The sequence below is a fragment of the Phocoena phocoena genome, chromosome 8 (assembly GCF_963924675.1).
Source record: "Phocoena phocoena chromosome 8, mPhoPho1.1, whole genome shotgun sequence".
Lineage (NCBI taxonomy): Eukaryota > Metazoa > Chordata > Mammalia > Artiodactyla > Phocoenidae > Phocoena > Phocoena phocoena.
Window position 1 is genome coordinate 11,879,080 of NC_089226.1, and position 21,112 is coordinate 11,900,191.

General features: G+C 43.8%; 1 protein-coding gene across 1 annotated transcript in view; it reads right to left on the bottom strand.

Annotated features, from left to right (window-relative positions):
* The window catches only part of SORL1 (sortilin related receptor 1), a 156,487-nt gene that overhangs the window by 71,184 nt on the left and 64,191 nt on the right, over window positions 1-21,112 (bottom strand). Inside the window, exons 12-16 of the mRNA XM_065883269.1 lie at window positions 16,473-16,561; window positions 6,741-6,919; window positions 5,095-5,281; window positions 1,280-1,408; window positions 353-438 (exon numbers count right to left, since the gene is read on the bottom strand). Coding sequence (XP_065739341.1) covers window positions 353-438; window positions 1,280-1,408; window positions 5,095-5,281; window positions 6,741-6,919; window positions 16,473-16,561 — 670 coding nt within the window. The remainder of the gene's footprint in view (window positions 1-352; window positions 439-1,279; window positions 1,409-5,094; window positions 5,282-6,740; window positions 6,920-16,472; window positions 16,562-21,112) is intronic.

The window sequence follows — 21,112 nt, forward strand, 5'->3', positions numbered from 1 at the left end:
ATAGATCACTTAGCTATTTCCCAGAAAGCCATGAGTCTCTTTCTATGACAAACAAACAGATCAAGGAACACACAGAAGGCCTAAGGGTGCCCTCAGCCCCCCACGCCTAGAATACAACAGATGCCAAGTAAGTATTTTTCAATGAACAAAAGGGATTTCCCTCCGAAAATGTCTTCCGTTCCTATAAAAACATAAGGTTATAAAGAAATGTTGTTTGGATACCATGCTTAGGGGGAAACGGGAGCTCTGAGATACCCATCCTTTCTCTCCAGGAAGTCTGAAGAGCCAGGTGAGATCACGGGAATGCTTCAACAATGTCTCGACAAGACAAAGGGAAGAAACCACGTCTCACCTGCCAAAGGACACGGCACCAGCTCTCCTTCCAGGCGTACTTCAACATCTCCTCCACTGCAGGTGTCCCCAGAAATCTTCCGATAGCTGTCACCCCCACCCAAGAGTAAGAGGTCAGAAACATCAAAGAATAGTCATAAAGGAACATTTACCCATCCATGGACAATACAGCTTATCTATTCATTTTCCTATACAGCAAGAAGAAGGAATTGAATCATTCTGAATTGCTTCTGCCTGTAAATAAATGAGGCAGCACAGACAATTTGGAGCACTGTCCCAGGCGAGAGTTTCACACATACCGTTGACCCTTGAACAGCTCCAGGGTTAGGGGCACTGACCAACCCCCCACCACTACAGGTAAAAATCCACGTAGTACTGCTACCTCCACCTCAAAATCAAAGGAATTCATAAATGACTCGCCCAAAGGCAGGAACTCAAATAGTCTGAGTAGAATCAGGATTAGAACCCTAGTTCTTTTGATTCTACATACTGTGATCTCTCATCGAACACAAACTTTCCCCCACCTGAACTTAAAAGTACAATGAAAATACAGGTATTATATTTACTGAAGAAACTCCACATGTAAGTGGACCTTACATGCATTTCAAATGTGTATTGTTCAAGAGTCAACTGTATCTCTTCAACACAATGCTCTGAAGACGTGCACTGGCTGAAGTTTATGACTTAAGAAACAACTGGAGTTGCAGAGACGCTTACAGACTTGCATTTTTTTCCACGGGGGGCTAGGGTGGGGAGACGAGTTTGCAAACATCACAGTTTTAAATATTCCCCAAGCTACCTGAAACCTGCTACCTTGGAATTCTGGCATTTAGAGTATGAAAGGAACCCAGGTGGTCGGTCCTCTGTGCTCTCCATACCAAGTGCAGACCCGCCGTGTCCCAGACATGGCAACCTCTGTGAGACGTACCCTCTGGTTCTCCTGTAAGCAGAACCCACAGGACAAGGCACGGGAGGGGAGTGCGACTTCCCAGAAAACTCAGGATCCGGAACACAAACCTCTAATAACAAATCTTCACTCATCTTGAAGCCAAAGTCACTGAAAAGGTAATTGGGGATCGGTAAGACCGCTGGTTGACACACTTCAGGTATTTTGGGACCCTCCCTGGCGACGTCCACCCTACTGCCCACCACCTGTATTGTAAGTTACTCAACATGTCCCTTTAACGAATACTCACTATTTTACACTAATGCATTTTCAAAAGAAACTTTATAACGGAGTCGTAATTGGAAAACCATTATCGTATATGCCATAAATAGACAGAAACGAGACAGATCATGATGCCGGAGACAAAATAATACTGACTTTTTTTAGCTGGACCCAGTTCCCTGTCCAGAGACTCTGGGCCTGCCCTCTGTTTGTTAAAAGCAATTGGCAAATGTGAAGAATTACTAGCACCCAGTGAGACTTTCTCCTTGACATGACTGGAAGGATTAAAAGAGAAATTTAAAGGAACCGTCTTTTTTCTAAACTAAGGATTCAATGTTATTTAAGAGCATGTCCACCTTCTCCCTAAAATCACCGTGGGGGCCTCCTCGTGCACTTCGGGACCCAGACCTTCTGCAATTTGGGGACCACATCTCTTCCACACTGGCCAGCTAGCCAGGCAGAGCCCTGGGGTAGGAAGCAGGGGTCCCAGGTCTAGTCTTGGCCCTGCCCTTGTCTGCGTGAGTGGACGGCTCTAAAACGAGGCAGCTGTACTTGCCAAGGTCTGGCCCAAACCATAAACTCGTAATCCAGTGGGACTTTCCATGTCGATGTGCTTTACCCAAAAGCCTTCATTTACTCTATCAAGTATAACACCTACTGCAGGAAAAGTATTAACAGGTACAGGGCAAAGTGGTTCGTGTACATATTACATGACAGTCCACATTCAGCACCCTGTAGAGCATTTTTCAGAAGGGAGCAGTTTTATTACTGTACCAAACACGTTCCATTCATTAAATCCGGTAAATTTCTACGGAATGGCTGCTTTAAACCTTTTGGAGGACTAAGCAGAGCATTAATTACTCCAATGGCAAAGTACTCTTCTTGGGCAGTTTTTTCAAACTATGGGTCATGACCTAGTGGGCTGTGAAAGCATATTGGAGGGTCCAGACCTGCTTCCTCCCCCTCTCACAAAGAAATTGCAAAATTCATCGCACTTGAAAGTAAATCTTACCTCATAAAACTTCTGTTTACATAGATGTGTGTACATGTCTACATACACAAATATGTGTAGGTACAGGATCACACTATAAAATACACTGCTTACTAGGAGTTGCAGTCAAGAGTTTGAAAAACACTCTTATTGGCAACCTGGGGGAATATAAAGATGTAAAAGAAACTACTCCTGAAATCAGGGAACATACAGGCAAGTAACTGTGCTTCCCAGGGAGGCCCGAAAGGACTGTTGGAAGTAAGTACAGCTGTCCCTCAGGAGCAGGACCAATGGACAGACACTGGGAGCTCGCCGATTCTCACTTCCTCTCTTCATGTCCATGTCCAGACCCTGCCCTCCCCACTGCCACAGGTCAGTGCCACCAAACCTTTCCAAGAGCCATGCAGTCAGGCTGGTTCCTTTCTAGAAGCTACAGCAAACAGGGCAACTACAGGATGCCCTGAAACACACCCTTCACCGTTTGCATGGTCATCATCCCACAATCCCATCTGGCCCAAAGCCCAAGAGGGGTGGGACAGGCCGTTTCCTGGTCTCAGCCTCCAGCGGCTTTTAGCTGAGTGGGTGTGGTGGACCCATGGGGGGCCAGGCACCTGGCTTTTGCTTTTGGTTGTTGCTGTTGCTGTTTTGGGGGGATTTTAGAGAAAAACGATGATGATTTTAGAGAAAAACAAGCATAATAGTGTTCATCAAAAACAAAATCAAGATTTGTCAGATTTTCTCACATATTCTTCATTTTGTCTTATTTTCAAGTATTTAACGGGGATAAAAGAGGGAGGAGAGAGGGCTCGTAATCTTTTCCATGACCAGGGTCCCCAAAGTCTCAATCCAGTTGGCAGGGATACCTCAGACCAGCAAAATCCCTCCGATTGGCATTACCATTTAGGGTTCTCTAAGGGAGGGCAGAAGGCAGCAGAGGGGCACTGAGCGGACATCACTGGGAACATTGAACAGCTCTGTGCTTCTGCCATGAAAGCGTCTACGTTGTTATCTTAGGACCACACGGCTTTCGGAGAGGATGCTCGTCTTCAGCTGTCTAAAGCCCTGCTGCTCTGAGGGGAGCTCTGCAGAAAAGCAGCCTCAGGGTCACCTGGAGCCTGGGCGACTGCAGGGCCCCACGACAACCAAGTCAGGACTTGCATTTTAATGAGATCCAAGATGATTCACACGCACCTTCAAGTTTCCGAAGCACTGGTCTAGGACCGGAACTGCCTGAATCTGGTTGGCTGTTTTGTAAATAAAACTTTATCGGGTCACGGCCATGCCCATTCATCTAGGCGGCAATCTCGATACATAGGCAGAGCTGAGTAGCTGCAACGGAGACCACATGGCCTGCGAAGCCTAAAACGTTTACTCTGTGGCCCTGTTCCCACCTCTGGACTAGAACACATCCAAGGTTTCTGGCTTTAGTCAAGATAAGTGTGGCTTCCCAAAGCAACCTTTGGTTTCTTTATGCTTCGGCAACCACTGAAAAATGAGTTATGTGCTTATGATCAGTACCCGTGCTCTACCGAGAGCCCTGCAAATCTGGAATGACTTCATGCTGGATCACAGACCTGGGGGATTGTCTACGGGCTCTGAGACCCTATGTCTCTACTGCTAGCATCATCTTCCTAAAGCTAAGCTCTGTTCTGGTCATCAACTCTCCTCAAAAGCCTCCAAAGACATCCTCCTGCTTACAGAATATGGTCCACGCCCAAGTCTCCACCCCACCGTAGTCTCCCTCTTTTCAGCCTCATCTCCACTCACTGACCCCCAGTCGTACACCCAACAAGACATCCAAACTAAACCACCAGCTACACTTTCCTGTTTCCACACCTTCACGCTGCCGCTGCGTCTTCCTAGAACGCTCCAGTCACATATCCAGATGCTTCTTCCTTAAAGCCCATCTCAAACAGTGTTGCCTCCAGAGATGTCCTGATTCCCCAGCAGCAAATCCCAGTCTCCTCTTTCCTATCAATAATCCCAGTAAAAGCACCTGTTCCTCCTCCAAGGTACCTGCATCTTCCCGTCTCCTGTTACAATGATTTGTGCGCACGTCATTTCTTCCACAATGTCAAGCAGTGCCTTGGATATTTTACTCAAGGACTAATGAATATACAAATATATATATATATATATATGTATATATATATATATGTGTGTGTGTGTGTATATATATATATAAAAAACACCAACCCCCCCTCGTTTCAGATAAAGAAACAAATTCCCTCTAGAATAGGGCTCCTAACAAAAAAGGAGTTATCTACCATCGAACCTTCAGCATGTTCCTTTCTTGGGCTGCCCTCGTAGAAACAAATCCCAGAGTGATCTACTCCTGCATAAACCACTGCAACTTGCCTGGGTGTCACACCTCCACCGCATCACACGGCTGTAACAACTAAATGGAATAACCTGCATAAACAGTGCCTAGCACGGTTCCGGGCTCGTAAGAGATGCTTAATAAATATTTGTTTCCTATGATTCCCTCCCTTTCTTCAGGGGAAGGGACCACGTCCTAGTCTGTTTCCCACACTGGTGAGTGACCAGAATAGAACTCAGTCCCTGGCATGGATGTAGAACCCACCATTCATAGTCCTGGCGGGTACAGGAGCAGTTGGACAGGACCACCGGCCGGTCGAAGTCTTCTCCGTTAAAGCACGTGGCGTGGGGGATCCTTCGTTTGAAAACAGTCTTGTGCCCTAGCAGACACTCGCTGCCCCGCTCATCAGACGGGGACCACAGCTTGTAGTCGTTCTCTGTGCAAGGAACCCCTGAGGAGGAAGAAATACAGCATTACAAGCAGACCCACGCAGGGTTTCCTGTCCTGCCCACCCCGCAGCCCAGCCACCCACTTCCCGTGCCTCCCGTTACTGCCCAGGAGGTGTGCAGGCCTCCGGAGCCAGCCCGCCCCTCTAATCAGCCGGCTCTGAGGCCGGGCAGCAGCCCCCTGGTGTCCCCTGAAACACGGACGTGCATCTGAGAAAGATGGGAAGAAGCAAGCATCTTTGGTGCTCACTGTCTACACTTCTGAAAGATTTCAGCAGATTCTGCAGTTTCCTTTAGAAATAGGTGCCCAGAGGCGTTTATCTCCAGGAAGTTAGGTAGAGGCTGAATCCCTGAGAGATGGTATCACTCAGGAGTACTGTCCCTTGCCTGCTTCCCGAGGCAGCATGGACGCATCTGGTAGTATGGCCCACTGCTCGGAAGGTATGGGATCTTCATGAAAGGAGGCTGAGAATTGGTCAGACAACCTGGACCGTCATTCCATCTACCCACATCCACTCGAAATTTAAGTAGAGTGGTTTCTGCAGGAATTCCAAAGTACACCAATGTCTATACTGGTAGTTTACGTCTTTTTCATATGTGTGTCTTTGGTCAGATTAAATGCTGAAATTGACGAACTACTGCCAACTCAACACCATTCCAATCAGCAAGCATTTATTAAACCCTTACTGACAATAAGGTTATCAGGCCGTCCAATGGGTAGAATATAAATATGCACAGGGCAGGTTCTTGTGTCTAAAGACCTATGATCTAGTTGATGGGAAAGGACACACCCAGAGTGACAGACACAAATTTGTAATTCAAGGTGTGATGAGTACACGTACGCTAGGGACACAGAGAAGAGGGGAGAGATCTTTTGGTTGGGATTAGCAGTCAAGTGCATCTGATCCATGAGAAGGATTTCAACGAGTGGAAACTGAACCCAAGGGGCATTCCAGGCAGCTGGAATAAAATGTCAGCCAAAGCAGAGAAGTTGCCGAGGGCAGGGTTGCACGGGGGTGAGGAAGGAAGAAGTATGATAAAGAAGTTCACTCTCCCTGCTCGCTTATGTACAGGTCTTGGGTCTGGGCTAGCAGATGGTGATGAGACCCCAGACAGCTCTGAGAGGACCCTGCATCACTAGTAGTAGTTACCCACTGAATTTGCCAAACTGGAACTGCTAATTTGGAAGTATGTTTTCCAAGCATTCATTCATTCACATGTTCAGCACACACATACGTAAACCTGCCCTGTGCCCGTGACCGCACAGGAAATGAGGATACAAAAGACAACATGTGGCCCTATTAACAACTGCCCGAGCAACTGCCTCTGAATCTCTCATTCACTTACTGCATACGTGCCCATCTTCTTCAGTGGATCACAAACTCTTCCCAGGGCACGGTATCTAAGCTGATGCTTTGCTCAATAGGTATTTCCATGCAAAGGGCCGAGGAGGCAGCAGCTTACCCAAGGCATCCGTGGCATTGACCTGGAGGATCAGCCAGCTGTGGATGTTCTCTTTGTTGGAGCCAAAGATGGTGAAGACAGTGCTCTTCTCGCCGGGCTCCGTGAGGAGCCCGTACACAAACACCGGCTTCTCGGAGAAGATGAATGTTTTCCAGGTCTCCCCTTCATTGGTGCTGTACCTGCCCAAATGCAAGTAAAAGGATCCTTGCGGTTAAAGTCTCTGGGGCAAGAGCTTGGGTTCCAGATAACATTCATCTGTAAGAGGAACCAGGGCTCCTTGGAGAAGTGGCTGATACTGGGCTAAAGCCGGGCAAGTTTAAGGTTGTGCCAGAAAGGGGGGAAGTGCTCACAGATGGATGTGGATGACCCAAAAGGACATGGGAGCCACCTTGATGGGGCTCCAACTGGCCAGTCTGGGAAAATATGAACTTAACAAAGAGAAATGATGGTAACAGATAATACACTGAATGAAAAGAGGCCATGGGTCTCTAAATGATACCAAACAGGAAGAGAAAGGGAGGAGGGAATTCTTTTTTATTATACTACACTGCTACCTAATAAATGTTGAAAACAATGACAGGATGAGAAAAGCGACTGTACTATAACCTCCCCACTGTAACAACCGAGTCAGACAAGAGGACCAGAGTGCTCACACGGTCTAAAGATATAAACTCACACTCACTGCAAAGGGGGATACGTAATTTACAGCGGACAATCTGAGGTACAGCCCTCGACAAACTTAGCATCACTCACAGTGGCTCAACCTGACATCGTGTACCTCCTGGATAAAGCACTGAGGATACCACATCATCTAGGCACTACTATTCCATGCGACTGGACAAATGCAGAATGTGGAACTTTCTACATGACAACTGGTCTGGATTCTTCAAAACATCAAGGCCATGAGAAACCAACCAACAAGAGGCAGAGGGCTTGTTATAGACTGAAAGAGACTAAAGAGGTATAATAACCAAATGCGATATGTAAACATGGACTGAATCCTGGATTAGAAAAAAAAAAACAGCAGCTACAAATAGTAAAGGACAACTGAGAAAATATAATAGTCTATAAGTAATACTGAGTTCATGATCATTTTCTTGGGCGTGATAATGGCATTCTGATTGCGCAGGAAAATACGCTGACTTCCTGGAGATATGTGTATGTTTAAGTATTTGGCTATAAAGGGGCCCAAGAGCTGCAAGTTTCTTTCAAATGATTCCCCCAAAAAAAGGGTGGCTGCACAGATGGATGGCTGGACGGATGGATGGATAGAAAGATGACAAACAGGATAGATGGCAAAAGCAGAGCAAACGGACAAAATGTTAACAATTGGTGATTAAGGGAGCTGTAGGGGAAGGTCACGTGAGTAATTATTATACCATTTTTCCCACTCTTCCCATAGTCTTAAAAATTAAAAAGTTGGAGGAAAGTGTGTCCGGAGAGAAGTCTCCAAGACAGACTACATCAGAACGAGAGAGAAAGCCCTTGAGAAAAAAAAAAAAAGCAGCACTTTAGTAACTGTATTGATTTCAAATTATCTTTTGTATCGAAGAGGAGAAGGAGAGGAAAGTGTGCCTGGTATTTGCTTCATCGCCCAGTAAGCTGGTGAGATGCTCACCATGAGAAACCACTCAATTAAGAGGGGGTTCATGAGGGTCACAGAGCTACTGGGTCTCTCAAATCCAAATTATATACAAAACTTTTCTTTCACTTTTCCCATGTTTTTGAGATATTAGTTTTACTCACTCAGGATCTTAATACTTGATGTAGTTCTTTTTACAACATCATTCAATCCAAACACTTCCTCTTGTCTTGAGATTACTAAAATTGGTACTTCTGCAAGAAGTGCTATGGGTTAAACCTAGTGGTGGGGCTACAGGGCAATGGGGACTAAGTAATCTCCTCCACAGATCTTCCTAAGAGGAGAAATTCTCTTCTGGCTGATATGCTTTTGGTTTAAGCTATCTCTGAAGCAGGTACGGGGATAAGGTAACTCATTCAATCTCTTTCTTGTAGCAGGGTGATGAGCGAATGGCTTAGTGCCATCTTTAAAGCAAACTGAACCAGCGGAGTCAGCCTATCAACCAGACATGATGGGAGCTATCCGTGTGATAATGCCGGAAGTCTGCCTATTTGCACATTGCCTAGGTAATTCTACTTAACAGCTCCTCGAACGCGAGATAACCTCAGGAAATGAATCATCCCATTTCTTGAGAAGTCCCCAGCAGACTCTGACCATAACATATTAATGAGACTAAAAAGCAGGTGCATGGCCGAGTACAGCCCTGAACCTAAGAATAAACTGTGCATTTAAAAAACAGTGCTTTTTCAAAATTTTGGAGACATGGTAGTCACATTATCAACTGCAAAAGTTAAGGGAACATCTGTTCTGGACCAAATTCTGACCTCCAGAGGAGAACTTGTGCTGGTGAAGTGAAAGTGACAAGAACCTTGCAAGAAAACAAACCAAGCCATCTTTATACGCCTAATAGTCGTGAAAGAGGACGTAGGGCCCCAGCCCTTAGGCACAGAGAATTTAAAACGTTCAAACAGAAGTATAGACCTAATCTCATGACCAAAGCTCTCAAGAAGATGGGACTATAATATAATAGTAACATGATATAACCAAAGATACACTAAATAAGTGAAGCAGTGGTAGACACTCGATTTAAAACACAAATGTGTGGCTGGAGAGAAAGGTCCTTGATGAGCTCAGACTTTAAAAAAAAACATATTCAAGATGAGAGAAGAGTCATATTAACCAAGGGCAAAAACTTAAAGAGCAGTAGCAATCTGCTAATTAATCCTAGCTGTCATTCTTACAGCTAGTAATCAAACAGTGGCCAAACAACGCAAACTCAAAATAAGTCAAGGATTATGCTTCAAATGACCAAAATAATTGGTAGGTTAGTGAGCAGTGAGACGTGGGTTGGTTACCCAGCAAGTCCTATAAAGAATTAGAAATGGAGGGCTCCCCTGGTGGCGCAGTGGTTGAGAGTCCGCCTGCCGATGCAGGAGACACGGGTTCGAGCCCTGGTCCGGGAAGATCCCACATGGCGCGGAGCAACTGGGCCCGTGAGCCACAATTACTGAGCCTGTGCGTCTGGAGCCTGTGCTCAGCAGTAAGAGAGGCGGTGATAATGAGAGGCCCGCGCACCGTGATGAAGAGTGGCCCCCGCTTGCCACAACTAGAGAAAGCCCTCGTACAGAAACGAAGACCCAACACAGCCATAAATAAATAAATAAAGCAAACTGTCAACAAGTAAAAATAAACAAACACTATTATTAAAAAAAAAAGAATTAGAAATGGAATAGGCTCATCCGTCTGATGGTTAATGGTATAAATAGGCAAGACAGAAAAAGAGGCAGCAGTAGTTAGTCAATTTCTATTTTGGTTTTGTCTTTCTTAAAGAGAATGATCTTCAAACTGGACAAAGCAGAAAAAAAAGACGAAGTTAAAGGAAAATGAATGCAAAATAAAGCACACTCTAGGGAACTGAAAGATTTAAAGGTATAATTGCAGAGCTCCTTTCAATAATCTCTAAAAGAACCACGAGAACAGATAAAGATCTCAAGACTAGATGAGAAAAAGTAGTTTTATTTCCCTTAAAAAGAAAAAGTTGTTTCAAGAATGGAGTATGAAACAGTTGATTGGAGAGAACTTAGACACAAAGGAAGTCGGAGCTGGGAGCTCAAATTGTTTCACACACAAGTCACAATAAATGAATCCCGTTTCCTTTTCTCAGGGTAACTCTTGATTTCAGAATAGGGTAATGATATAGGGCAAAGAAAAACTGTCTTAGGGTTTTTATTAAAAGAAATTGAGTGTCTAGGATCATGCTGGTATCAACGCCAATGTGACGCATGTTTCAGGCTGCTGGGTACAGATCTGGGCTCTACATCTTAAACCTCTGACTTTGTGAGGAGGGCCCAAAGGAGAAGCTAGAGGGTGTAGATCAGGATCCTACAGCACAGGAGGGAAGGAACGGGGGCTGTTTGCCATAGAATAGGAGATGCTCTGAAGAGGACAGGGAGAGGTCCTCATGCATCTGAAAGGCTTTCAGGCAGAAGAGAAAATATCTGTTGGATGTATCTCCTGGAAGCTGAGCCCGCTGCATAGCAACGGGAGTGAGGAGAATTTGGGCTCTCTCTGACCTGAGAACTTCCATTCATAAAGGAACGGATGAATAAATACTTAGTGCACGAACAAATGAACAACAAATTGTCCAAAGTGAAATGGAAGCTCCTTTTGATTTGGCAAAGTCCCCATCACTAGAATTATTCAAGCAAAGACTTGGGTGATCATCCATCACAGATGACAGAGAGAAAATTCCTGCAACGGGCAGTGGAAGACAGAACCAGATGATGGAATATGTCCAGATCCCTGCTGGGGATCTCCCCATGGACATACCACAGCCACTTCAGTTCAACTTGTCCACATCTGCACTCATCCTATGGCCCTTCAGGCCAATTCCTTTTCCTCTGCTTTTCTATGAGTGATATGATCATCTTGCCCTGTGACCCCCCCCCCATGCCCCCTGACACCGTCTAGTCAAAAAGCAGGTCCTGAACACTTAGTCCTCAAAATGCTTGGTCCCCACCTAAGCAGCATGTCTCACCTCCAGTCTTGGTCCTTTTATATTCATGCTCCTCGACTTGCCAGAGCCATCCTTCTACACTAGCCATGTCACTGCCCTATTTGTAAACCCTCAGAGGGACCCTATCATTTCAAAAGCAAAGTCTAATGTCTCTGGTGCGGTGTGTAAGGTCCTCAGGGGACCTGGCCCCTGACCACAGAGCTACTGCAAGCCTCATTCCTCACACACACCCCGAGATTTACATTCTGTCAATACTAAAGAGCTGCACCTTGCACTCTGATTCATGCTGGTCTCTGCTCAAGCTCTTTCTAAACCTGGGGTGGCAATCCAACATTGCTTTTTACCCTTGAAGTCTCAGCTCAAGTTTCCTCTCCTCCCAGAAGCCTTCTCCTGTCTCCCAGATAGCATTACTGGCCCTCCTGTGGCCGCCCCACACCCTGTGCTCACCTCTATCTTATACCTGTAACGGAGCAGGACCCTATGGAACAGACCCCCTCCCCTAGGTCCTCTGCTATAGCTCCTCTCTGACATACCTAGATAACAGTATATGATGCACATTTCCTGTGTTGTTTTACAGATGCTAAAACCACCACCAAATGGAAGATGTTAACCACTTGATGACCATGAGCACGTAGCCTACTGGAGCCTCAGGATTGATAATGTTAACCCCTGTGGCACCATCCTGTTACCTCATCATCAACCAATCAGAGAACTGTGCAGGGCTGATCACACACCCTGCGACGCCCCTCCCTCACCTGGCCTTTAAAAATGCTTTGCTGGGCTTCCCTGGTGGCGCAGTGGTTGAGAGTCCGCCTGCCGATGCAGGGGACATGGGCCTGCGCGTCCGGAGCCTGTGCTCCGCAACGGGAGAGGCCACAACAGTGAGAGGCCCGCGTACCGCAAAAAAAAAAAAAAAAAAAAAAAAATGCTTTGCTAAAACCCATCAGGGAGTTTGGGCTTTTTGAGCACTAGCTGTCCCGGACTCCTTGATGATGCCTTACAATAAATGCTGCACTTTCCTTCACCACGACCCAGTGTCAGTAGATGGGCAAGTGGACCCAAGTGTGGTTCAGTAACATACCTGCTATATTTAAATGACCTGATTTTGCGAGCGTCTTCTACTAGGGCTGCCGTTCATCAGGAATAAGACCTCTTACTCACTTTACTGCCCCTGGCACACAGAGGGCCATTAATTAATGCTTTTTTGTTAAAGGAAATTAAATGAACTACACTGTTTTTTTTTTCTAACCCCATCTCTCAGTTTCTCAACAGTTAAAGGTTGATAAGAATACCTGTTCCTCTATAACTCACAGGGCCAGAGACACCACATGGGGGGGAGAATGAAGTAGGGGCGGGGCTGGCTCTCTCTGCAACCATCCAGGTAAGTTACTAGGAGAGGAGGTTCCGCAACCACAAGGACAGGTTAGCCGCCATCTCCCACGTTCCAGAACTGTGAAGCTGCTTCCAGAACTCAGGTCCAGAAAAGACAGCTGCTCTGCTGGGTGTAGTCTTTGCAGTGGCTTTTCAGGACTCCCCAGAGGGAAGCCCTATGAAGTCTGAAATCTCCTATGAGGAAAGATGCTTTGGGGAAAGTCCAAGGTATTATTAGTAACTACCAATATCATTATGCTGACAGGCAAACCACTAGGAAGAAACGGAAACTGATCTCATCCCTCACTATCAAGCCGACAAGCTTGGGTTTGGGTCCGTTTTTGGTCAGAGTGCAAAAACACAACAGCCCCTTCTCTGAAAAACACTGATTCTATACAAGAACGACCTGCAACCCCTGAGCAGGTTCACGGTGACAGCATGCTGAACGAAGGGGTAAGCGACTCCCAGAAGAGGTTCTTGTTTATTCATTTCAGACATGTAGAAAACAGTAGCAAAACAAAGCGTTCCACTTCTTACTCTCAATTTCAATTAACAACAACAAAGAAAACAGCCTCAGCGGAGAATCAAGGCAGAAGCTGAAACAAGTAATCATCAACTCTTAGTTAACTATGCTAAACAGGGAGAGAAAGACATAAATTATTTAAAAGAACAACCAGAGACTTCCCTGGTGGCGCAGTGGTTGAGAATCCACCTGCCAATGCAGGGGACAGGGGTTCGAGCCCTGGTCCGGGAAGATCCCACATGTCGCAGAGCAACTAAGCCCGTGAGCCACAACTACTGAAGCCCATGCGCGTAGAGCCCGCGCTCTGCAACCTACAACAAAGAATAGCCCCTGCTCGCCACAACTAGAGGAAGCCTGCACGCAGCAGCGAAGACCCAGTGCAGCCTAAATGAATTTAAAAAAGAACAACCAAGAAAAAAACACCCCAAAACTTAACTCTTATGTTAAGCAATGTTCCACCCTCTGTCCCCACTAAACCCCTCACTAGGGTTACTGTTGTTACGGCTTCCTCCCTAAGGCTGGATAAGCTTTGGGTCGGAAAGCTCTTCCCCTGGCCTCTCCTTCCAGCTGGCCCAGAAACATCTCAGAGCCACAGTGGGGCTGGACAGCTCCCAAAGGATGCCTCATTCACCTCTGCATCCTCGGTTCCCAGAACAACATCTGGCTCCTTGTAGATATTCAACAAATGTTTGTGTAATTGACCTGAAACAATGCTTAACGGAAATATGTTCCATTTCCATCCAGCGTGGACCTGAACTCTTGACAGTCAGTCACATTCTCACCAGACTGCACACATCCGGGGACCCCTACTCACGTTCGAGCTCCAGGGACTGTCATTTACAACAGAGAATAACGGAAGTGCCCCCACCCCCGGGGACGGCGATTGCCACGCTACCCCACCCTTTCCAGTTTTATAAACCAGGAAAAAAAAAAAGCAATCTTGGAAGACTAAGTGTACATGACCTATTTATTTGAACAATCAAATATTTACTAAGTGCCTGCTAGCCTGCATAGAATAGAAATCCTTGTCTACAAAGACCTTGTTAATGAGTTGAGGAAACCAGGCATATAATGAAAAGGTAACTAACAAAAGGAGGCAGCATGCGATGAATGCCAAATCAATGAGACAGCCGCCAATAAATACTATGAGACTCAAAGGAGGGAGCCATGGCCACGGCTGGGGAGACCAGACTTAGACGTGTCTGAAGTCCTAGACCAGCAATAGAAATCCAGGTGAGTCAGAAGCAGCCTTCACTCGTGGGGTTTAAGGATCTGAACTAATTACAATATTTATTTCCCGCTTCTCTTCTGATGAAGCTGATAGCACACAGGTCAAAAGCAGAGCGGCAGGAGAAGCAAGAAAAAAACAAAACAACTCTGTGAGCAACATACAAATGCCAGGTGGCTACACTACACAGATTTTGGCCAAGCTCAGCCTGATATCTGGGACACACGCACCTGTCAATAGGAGGCCTGAACATATTCTCATATTTGCAAATGTTTTATCTGAACCATACCTACAGACACCTCCACGTGACCTGTGCAAATAGAGGGATGCTAGAGGGTCCATATCCTTAAAGTCTACCACCCCAAAATCATTGCTCAACATCTGCCGAGGGCACTGTGATTTTCTGGCAGCGGGTCTATTTTCCTGATTATGTTTTCCTGCAGCTAGCTAGCAATGACGCTGCGTTCCCCGAGCACATATGTACCGACAGATGGTGTAAGAGGACCAGAATCACATTAACTACTCCAGAGAAGCCAGCTTGGAATGCAAATGTAATCTGGAGGAGAGTTAAACAGGGAAAATCAGGAACTGTCTCTGCAGTTTGACTGCCACACACAGAATGAAATGTATTCCTAGGGAGCCAAACTACGTCCCCTGCCGTACTTCTCAAGGAGCGGCCCGAGCATCGCGTTGTGTACTTGTGTTATCTCACCACTAGAGGATGGAATCCTTGCGAGTGAAGGAAAACATCCTATGTCTCTTTAGATACACATCACCAGGCACCATCAGTGCTCGCGAAATGTGTGAGATGGGAATTTATAATAAATTAATGGATAAATAAATGACACGAATGTGGGAAGCATGTACCCTGTGACTGTCCTCATTTGAGCAAACGTCAATCTGAATGGGGACACAGTCTGTTGCGTACAAACAGGACTTCTTCTGACTCCTGGCTTTAAAGCAGCCGCTGACCAGAGCTGCACAGACCAGAGACCAGCCAGGTGGAGCGCAGAACACCGGGACTTTGTTTCTCTCTGCTTCTTGGAGGCCAGGTCACTCAGCACATGTACAATTAACCACAGGGGAAACGAGCTAAGAGCTCTTTTTTCAAACCACCCACCTCTCTCTCTTGCTGCTGACCCTGTTTCTAAAAGGAGCCAAGGAAAAGAAAGCTTTCTCCCTTGCATTAAACAAGGTGATTATAGGAGCTCTCTCTCCCTCCTTTAGCAACCTGTCTCATGGGTTCAGCCCAAAAACAAGGAGAAGTGAGAGCTAGTCTGTCCCGACCGAACGTTAACAAAATTAACTTCTGTCCTAACTCAGACTAAAGTAATGAAAGAATTGGTTCTGATAAAATCAGACTCAAGAAAGCAGAGGTTACTAACTCTTGACATTTTTGCTTTTCAGAGGAATATACTGCAAAGACTACAGAACGTAATTTAAAGACCTGAGTGCTCGTCTTGTCTGTTATTAACAAAGGGGAGGATCTTGGGTAAGTTACTTTACGTTTCTGAGCCTCAGTTTTCTCATCTAGAAGGTGAAGCCATTAACCCCAAATGTCCTTTCCAGGTCTATTTGCAAGAACCCCAAAACCAAAGGTATCACAGTAAAAGTCACTTGGCTATCAAGTAATATGTATTCTGAAATTATTACTCATGTATCATTATTATTTATTATTATTATTACTCATTCTATGAGTAACTCTGTGTGTCACACACAAAGCAAAGAGACAAGTTGAAGAGCCTCTAGTTAATTTTTTAGTCATTATTAATTTATATTTATATAGAGCTGTGCTTTTTCAAATCAGTAAAATTATTTCATTTGTTCCTCTCTGAGATAGGAAGGGCAGATTATGATTCCCACTTAATAAACAAGAAAAATTTAAGTAATTTCCCAAGGCACAAATTGTGCTGTCAATAACCCAGTGCTACAGAGATAATCCACTTATAATCACAGAGTTAAATTTCTGGGAGAACAGTGTGATGCTAAAATGCTTCACCAGAGACACTTACTTCAGCTCGTTGGTTTCCATGCCTTGGGCGATGGCCATGATGATCCCGCCATGGTCTCCCCATGTGTAGTAGTGAGGGCCAGGAAGAGCCTGAAGAGAGAGAGCCAGTGCTGATGTCACTGCCATGGAGATGGCCGGGCATAAATGGTACACACCACACACACGTGCACACACACTCAGGCACACACATGCACACACACAGCAGGGATATCAACCACCTGAATACAACTTTTCCATTTCCAGAGCACTTCACAGCCATTCTCTCATCTGATCCACACAACCCTGGGGCTGGGCAGAGCAAGTTCTCACATTCCAATATTTTTTTGCCAAATGAAGAAACTGGAGTTCCTATTAAAGTGGCAGACTGTAAACTGCAGACGCAGGAGTCAAACCCACATCTCTGACCCTCACCAAGCAGCTATTAAAAATTAACCAACTAGAGTTCTGGTTTTTGACTGTGACAGTATAAGCCCACTCCAGCCCATCCTTCTTGTTAATTACAACTAAAAAATTTGGACAAAATATTCAATACAAAAAGACAGCTACCCGAGGATGCTGAAAAGTAAACAAAAGAAGGCAGCTTATGAAGGGTAAATTAAAACCTGGAGAAACTACCCAAACAATTGGGGCTTCCTGGTACACCTGTGCCCTGAGGGAATGCCCCAGCCTAGAATACGTTAGTCCCAGCCAGGCAGCTAAACCTTCAATGGAAACTTTCTGCCTAAGGAGTCAGGAAAAGAAGCCCCTGCATGATGGAGAGAATGTAGCTGGAATCCCAGAGGGGAGAGCATGAGGAAGTAAACCCTCTAATTCTGTGGATGGACTCACATATGTTTCAGCCTAACCCCTAAACTGTATGTGTGGGGAACAGACCCAAACTAGCACAGAAAAGACTTAGCAATCTGAACTGAGATCTCCAAAGAATGCAAGGCAGAAGTTACAGTCCAAACCTGAACAGGTTCATTACATGCTAAAACGAAAACAGCAACATCCTCCAGAGGATGTCATTTCATGTCCGGGATGCAATCCAAAATTACTCAACGTACAAACAGATCGGTAAAAAGTCTCCAAGTCTCCAGAGAAAAGACAATAAATGGGTGCCAGTTCCAAGATGATCCAAACGTTGAAATTACCAAAGACTTTAAAACAGTTCTTATAACTGTGTTCCATGAGGTAAAGGAAAACACACCTGAAATGAGCAAAAGAAAAGAACTCTTCCCAGAGAAGTGGAAACTATTTTTTTTTAAGGAATGAATTCTAGAACAGGAAAATAAAATATCTGAAATAGGAAATTCACTGATGGGCTCAATGGCAGAATAGAAATGACAAGGGAATTAGTGAATTTAAAGATAAATACAGAAGAGTAGAAATGATCTATTCTGGGACTTCCCTGGTGGTCCAGTAGTTAAGAATCCGCCTTCCAATGCAGGGGACACGGGTTCAATCCCTGGCTGGAGAACTAAGATCCCACATGCCACAACTAGAGAGCCTGTGTGCTGCAACTACAGAGCCCACACGCTCTGGAGCCTGCACGCCACAACTAGAGAGAAGCTTGCGCACCGCAATGAAGAGCCCTCGCATCTCAACAAAAGATTTCACATGCCACAACTAAGACCCGACACAGCCAAAAATAAATAAATATATTTTTTTAAATGATCTATTCTAAAGAACACACAGAATAAAAGACTTAAAGGAAAAAAGCCCCAAGAAACTGTGGGACGATAACAAAAGGTCTATGCATAATTGGAGGCCAAGATGAACAAGAGAAAGGGACTGAAGCAGAAAAAATATTTGAAAAAATAATGGCTGAAAATTTCCCAAATTTGGTGAAAAAGATAAATTTATAGATTCAAGAGATCGATGTCCCCAAAAACAATCATCACAAAGAAAACCACACCTAGAGACATCAAAACAAAACTACTGAAAACCAAAGATAAGGAAAAAATATCGAAGCATCTTAAGGAAAATGACACAATACATACAAGTTAATTAATTAAAAGTGCTTCACTGCTATTAAAAAAAAGCTAAGCGTCATCTGAACCTGCAGCAAGTCACAGTAGGAACATCAAAGATCACTGAACATATATCACCATAACAAATGTATTAATAATACTGAAAAAGTTTGAAATATTGCAAGAATCACTAAAATGTGACACAGACACAAAGCAAGCAAATGCTGCTGGAAAAATGGCACCGATGGACATGCTCGATGGAGGGTTGCCACAAACCTTCAATTTGTAAAAAATACAATATCTACAAAGTACAATAAAATGAGGTATGCCTCTATGGAAAGAAAATTACTATCAATCCAGCACACAATATCAAACAAACACATCCCCCAGGAATGAAAGTGAATTACCGAGATTCTCAAATGGAGGAAAATCAAGAAAAGGAAAACCGAGAGAACACATAGCTAGTAGATCTGCTCCACAACAAATGCTAAAGGCATATCGTCAGGCTGCTGTGAAATTTACAGAGGGAAACAGGGATCTTCAGGAAGGAAGGAAGAGCAAGGGAAATGGTAGATATCTGGGTGAATATAAAAGACTGCTTTTCCTCTTAAGTTCTTTAAAATCCATACGATGATTAAAGCAAAAACAAAGACATTGCTGAGTTTTTCAATATGTGTCAATGTGATAAAAAACGAAAACAAAAAAGTTGGGAGAAGAGAAAAGGGATTTATTTGGTTGCAAGGTTTCTAAATTTGATGTTAAGTGTAATATTATGTTAAATGCAGTATTAATTCAAAAAAGACTATGAAAGATTAAATATATATGCTGTAATCCTTAGAGCAACCACTAAAAAAATAATACTACAAAGAAATATAATCAAAAAGATAATATTTAAGTAAAAATAGAATACTAAAAATACCTAAATAATACAAAAGGAGGCCATAAAGGAGGAACAGAATAATTTTAAAAAATGAAATTTAAATAAACAAATACATAAAAATTAAACCTAAATCCAACCATATCAATAATTATATTAAATGTTAATGGCCTAAGCATTTAGTTAAAAAGCAGAGCTTATCAGAATAAATTAAAAAGACCCTCACTATATGCTGCCTATAAGAAACACTTCAATGTAAAGACACAGATGGGTAGAAAGTAAACGGATAGTAAAAGATATATTATCCAAATAGTAAACATAAGACGGTTAAAGTGACTTTCAATAATCAGATAAAAAAGACTTCAAGACAAAGGGTATTACCATAGATAAAGAGGAATATTCCATAATGATAAAAGGGACAATAAATCAGAAATAATTATAAATGTGTATGTACATAATAACAGAGCGTAAAAATACATGAAGCAATATTGATAGGATTTAAAGGAAAAAAAGACAATTCCACAATCACAGCTGGAGATTTTACCTCCAACAATTCACAGAACTGCAATATATAGCAATTTATGGAACTCGCCCCGAAGTATGTAGAAGGTCTGAACAAGTATCAACCGCCTTCATATAAATAACATCTGTTGAACACTGCATCCAACAACTGCAGAATATACATTCCTTGCTAACGCACATGACATATTCACCAAGACAAACCACATGTTGGATCACAAAACAAGTCCCATTAAGTTTAAAGGACTTGAAATCATATAAAGTGTATTATCTGACTACAAGGAAATTAAGATATCTATGAAAACATCAAATATCTGAAAACTAAACAACCCTTTTCTAAATAACTTATCAGACAAAGACAAAAAGCAAAAGGGACATTATGAAGTGATAAAAATGTTCTGGAATTAGATAGTGGTGATGGCTACACATCACATCACTTGTGAATATACCTAAAACTACTGAACCATACACTTTAAAGTGGTACATTTTATTGCATGTGAATTACTTCTCAATTTTAAAGGGAGACATTAAAAAATATTCTGAGGACTTCCCTGGTGGCGCAGTGGTTGAGAGTCCGCCTGCCAACGCAGGGGACATGGGTTCGTGCCCCGGTCCGGGAAGATCCCACGTGCCGCTGAGCGGCTAGGCCCGTGAGCCATGGCCGCTGAGCCTGCGTGTCCGGAGCCTGTGCTCCGCAACGGGAGAGGCCACAACAGTGAGAGGCCCGCGTACTGCCAAAAAAATAAATAAATAAATATTCTGAACTGAATGACAACAAAAACACAACACATCTAAATTTGTGGCATACAGCTAAAGTAGTATTTACAGGGGAAATTAGAGCTACAAATGCCTACATAAGAAAAGATCTAAAAATCAATAACCTGAAGTTATACCTTAACAAGCTACAAATAGAAAAGCAAAGTAAATCCAAAGTATACAAGGATAAGGGAAAGGTAATACTACAGAGGAGAAAACCAACAGAATAGAAAACAGGTAACAGAGAAAATTAAACCCAAAAGCAGGTTCTTTGAAAAGATCAATAACATTGACAAACCACTAACTAAACTAATCAAGAAAAATAGAGGAAAAAAGTACAAATCACCAATAACAGGAATGAAAACAGGTTATTACCACAAACCCTACAGACATTTTAAAACATTAGAAAATACCTTGAGTAATTTTAAGCCAACAAATTCAATAATTTTAGATGAAAAGACAAATGTCTAAAAATATACAATTCACCAAAATGGACATAAGTAGCAGAAAATCTGAATAGTTCTCTATCTGCCTGAG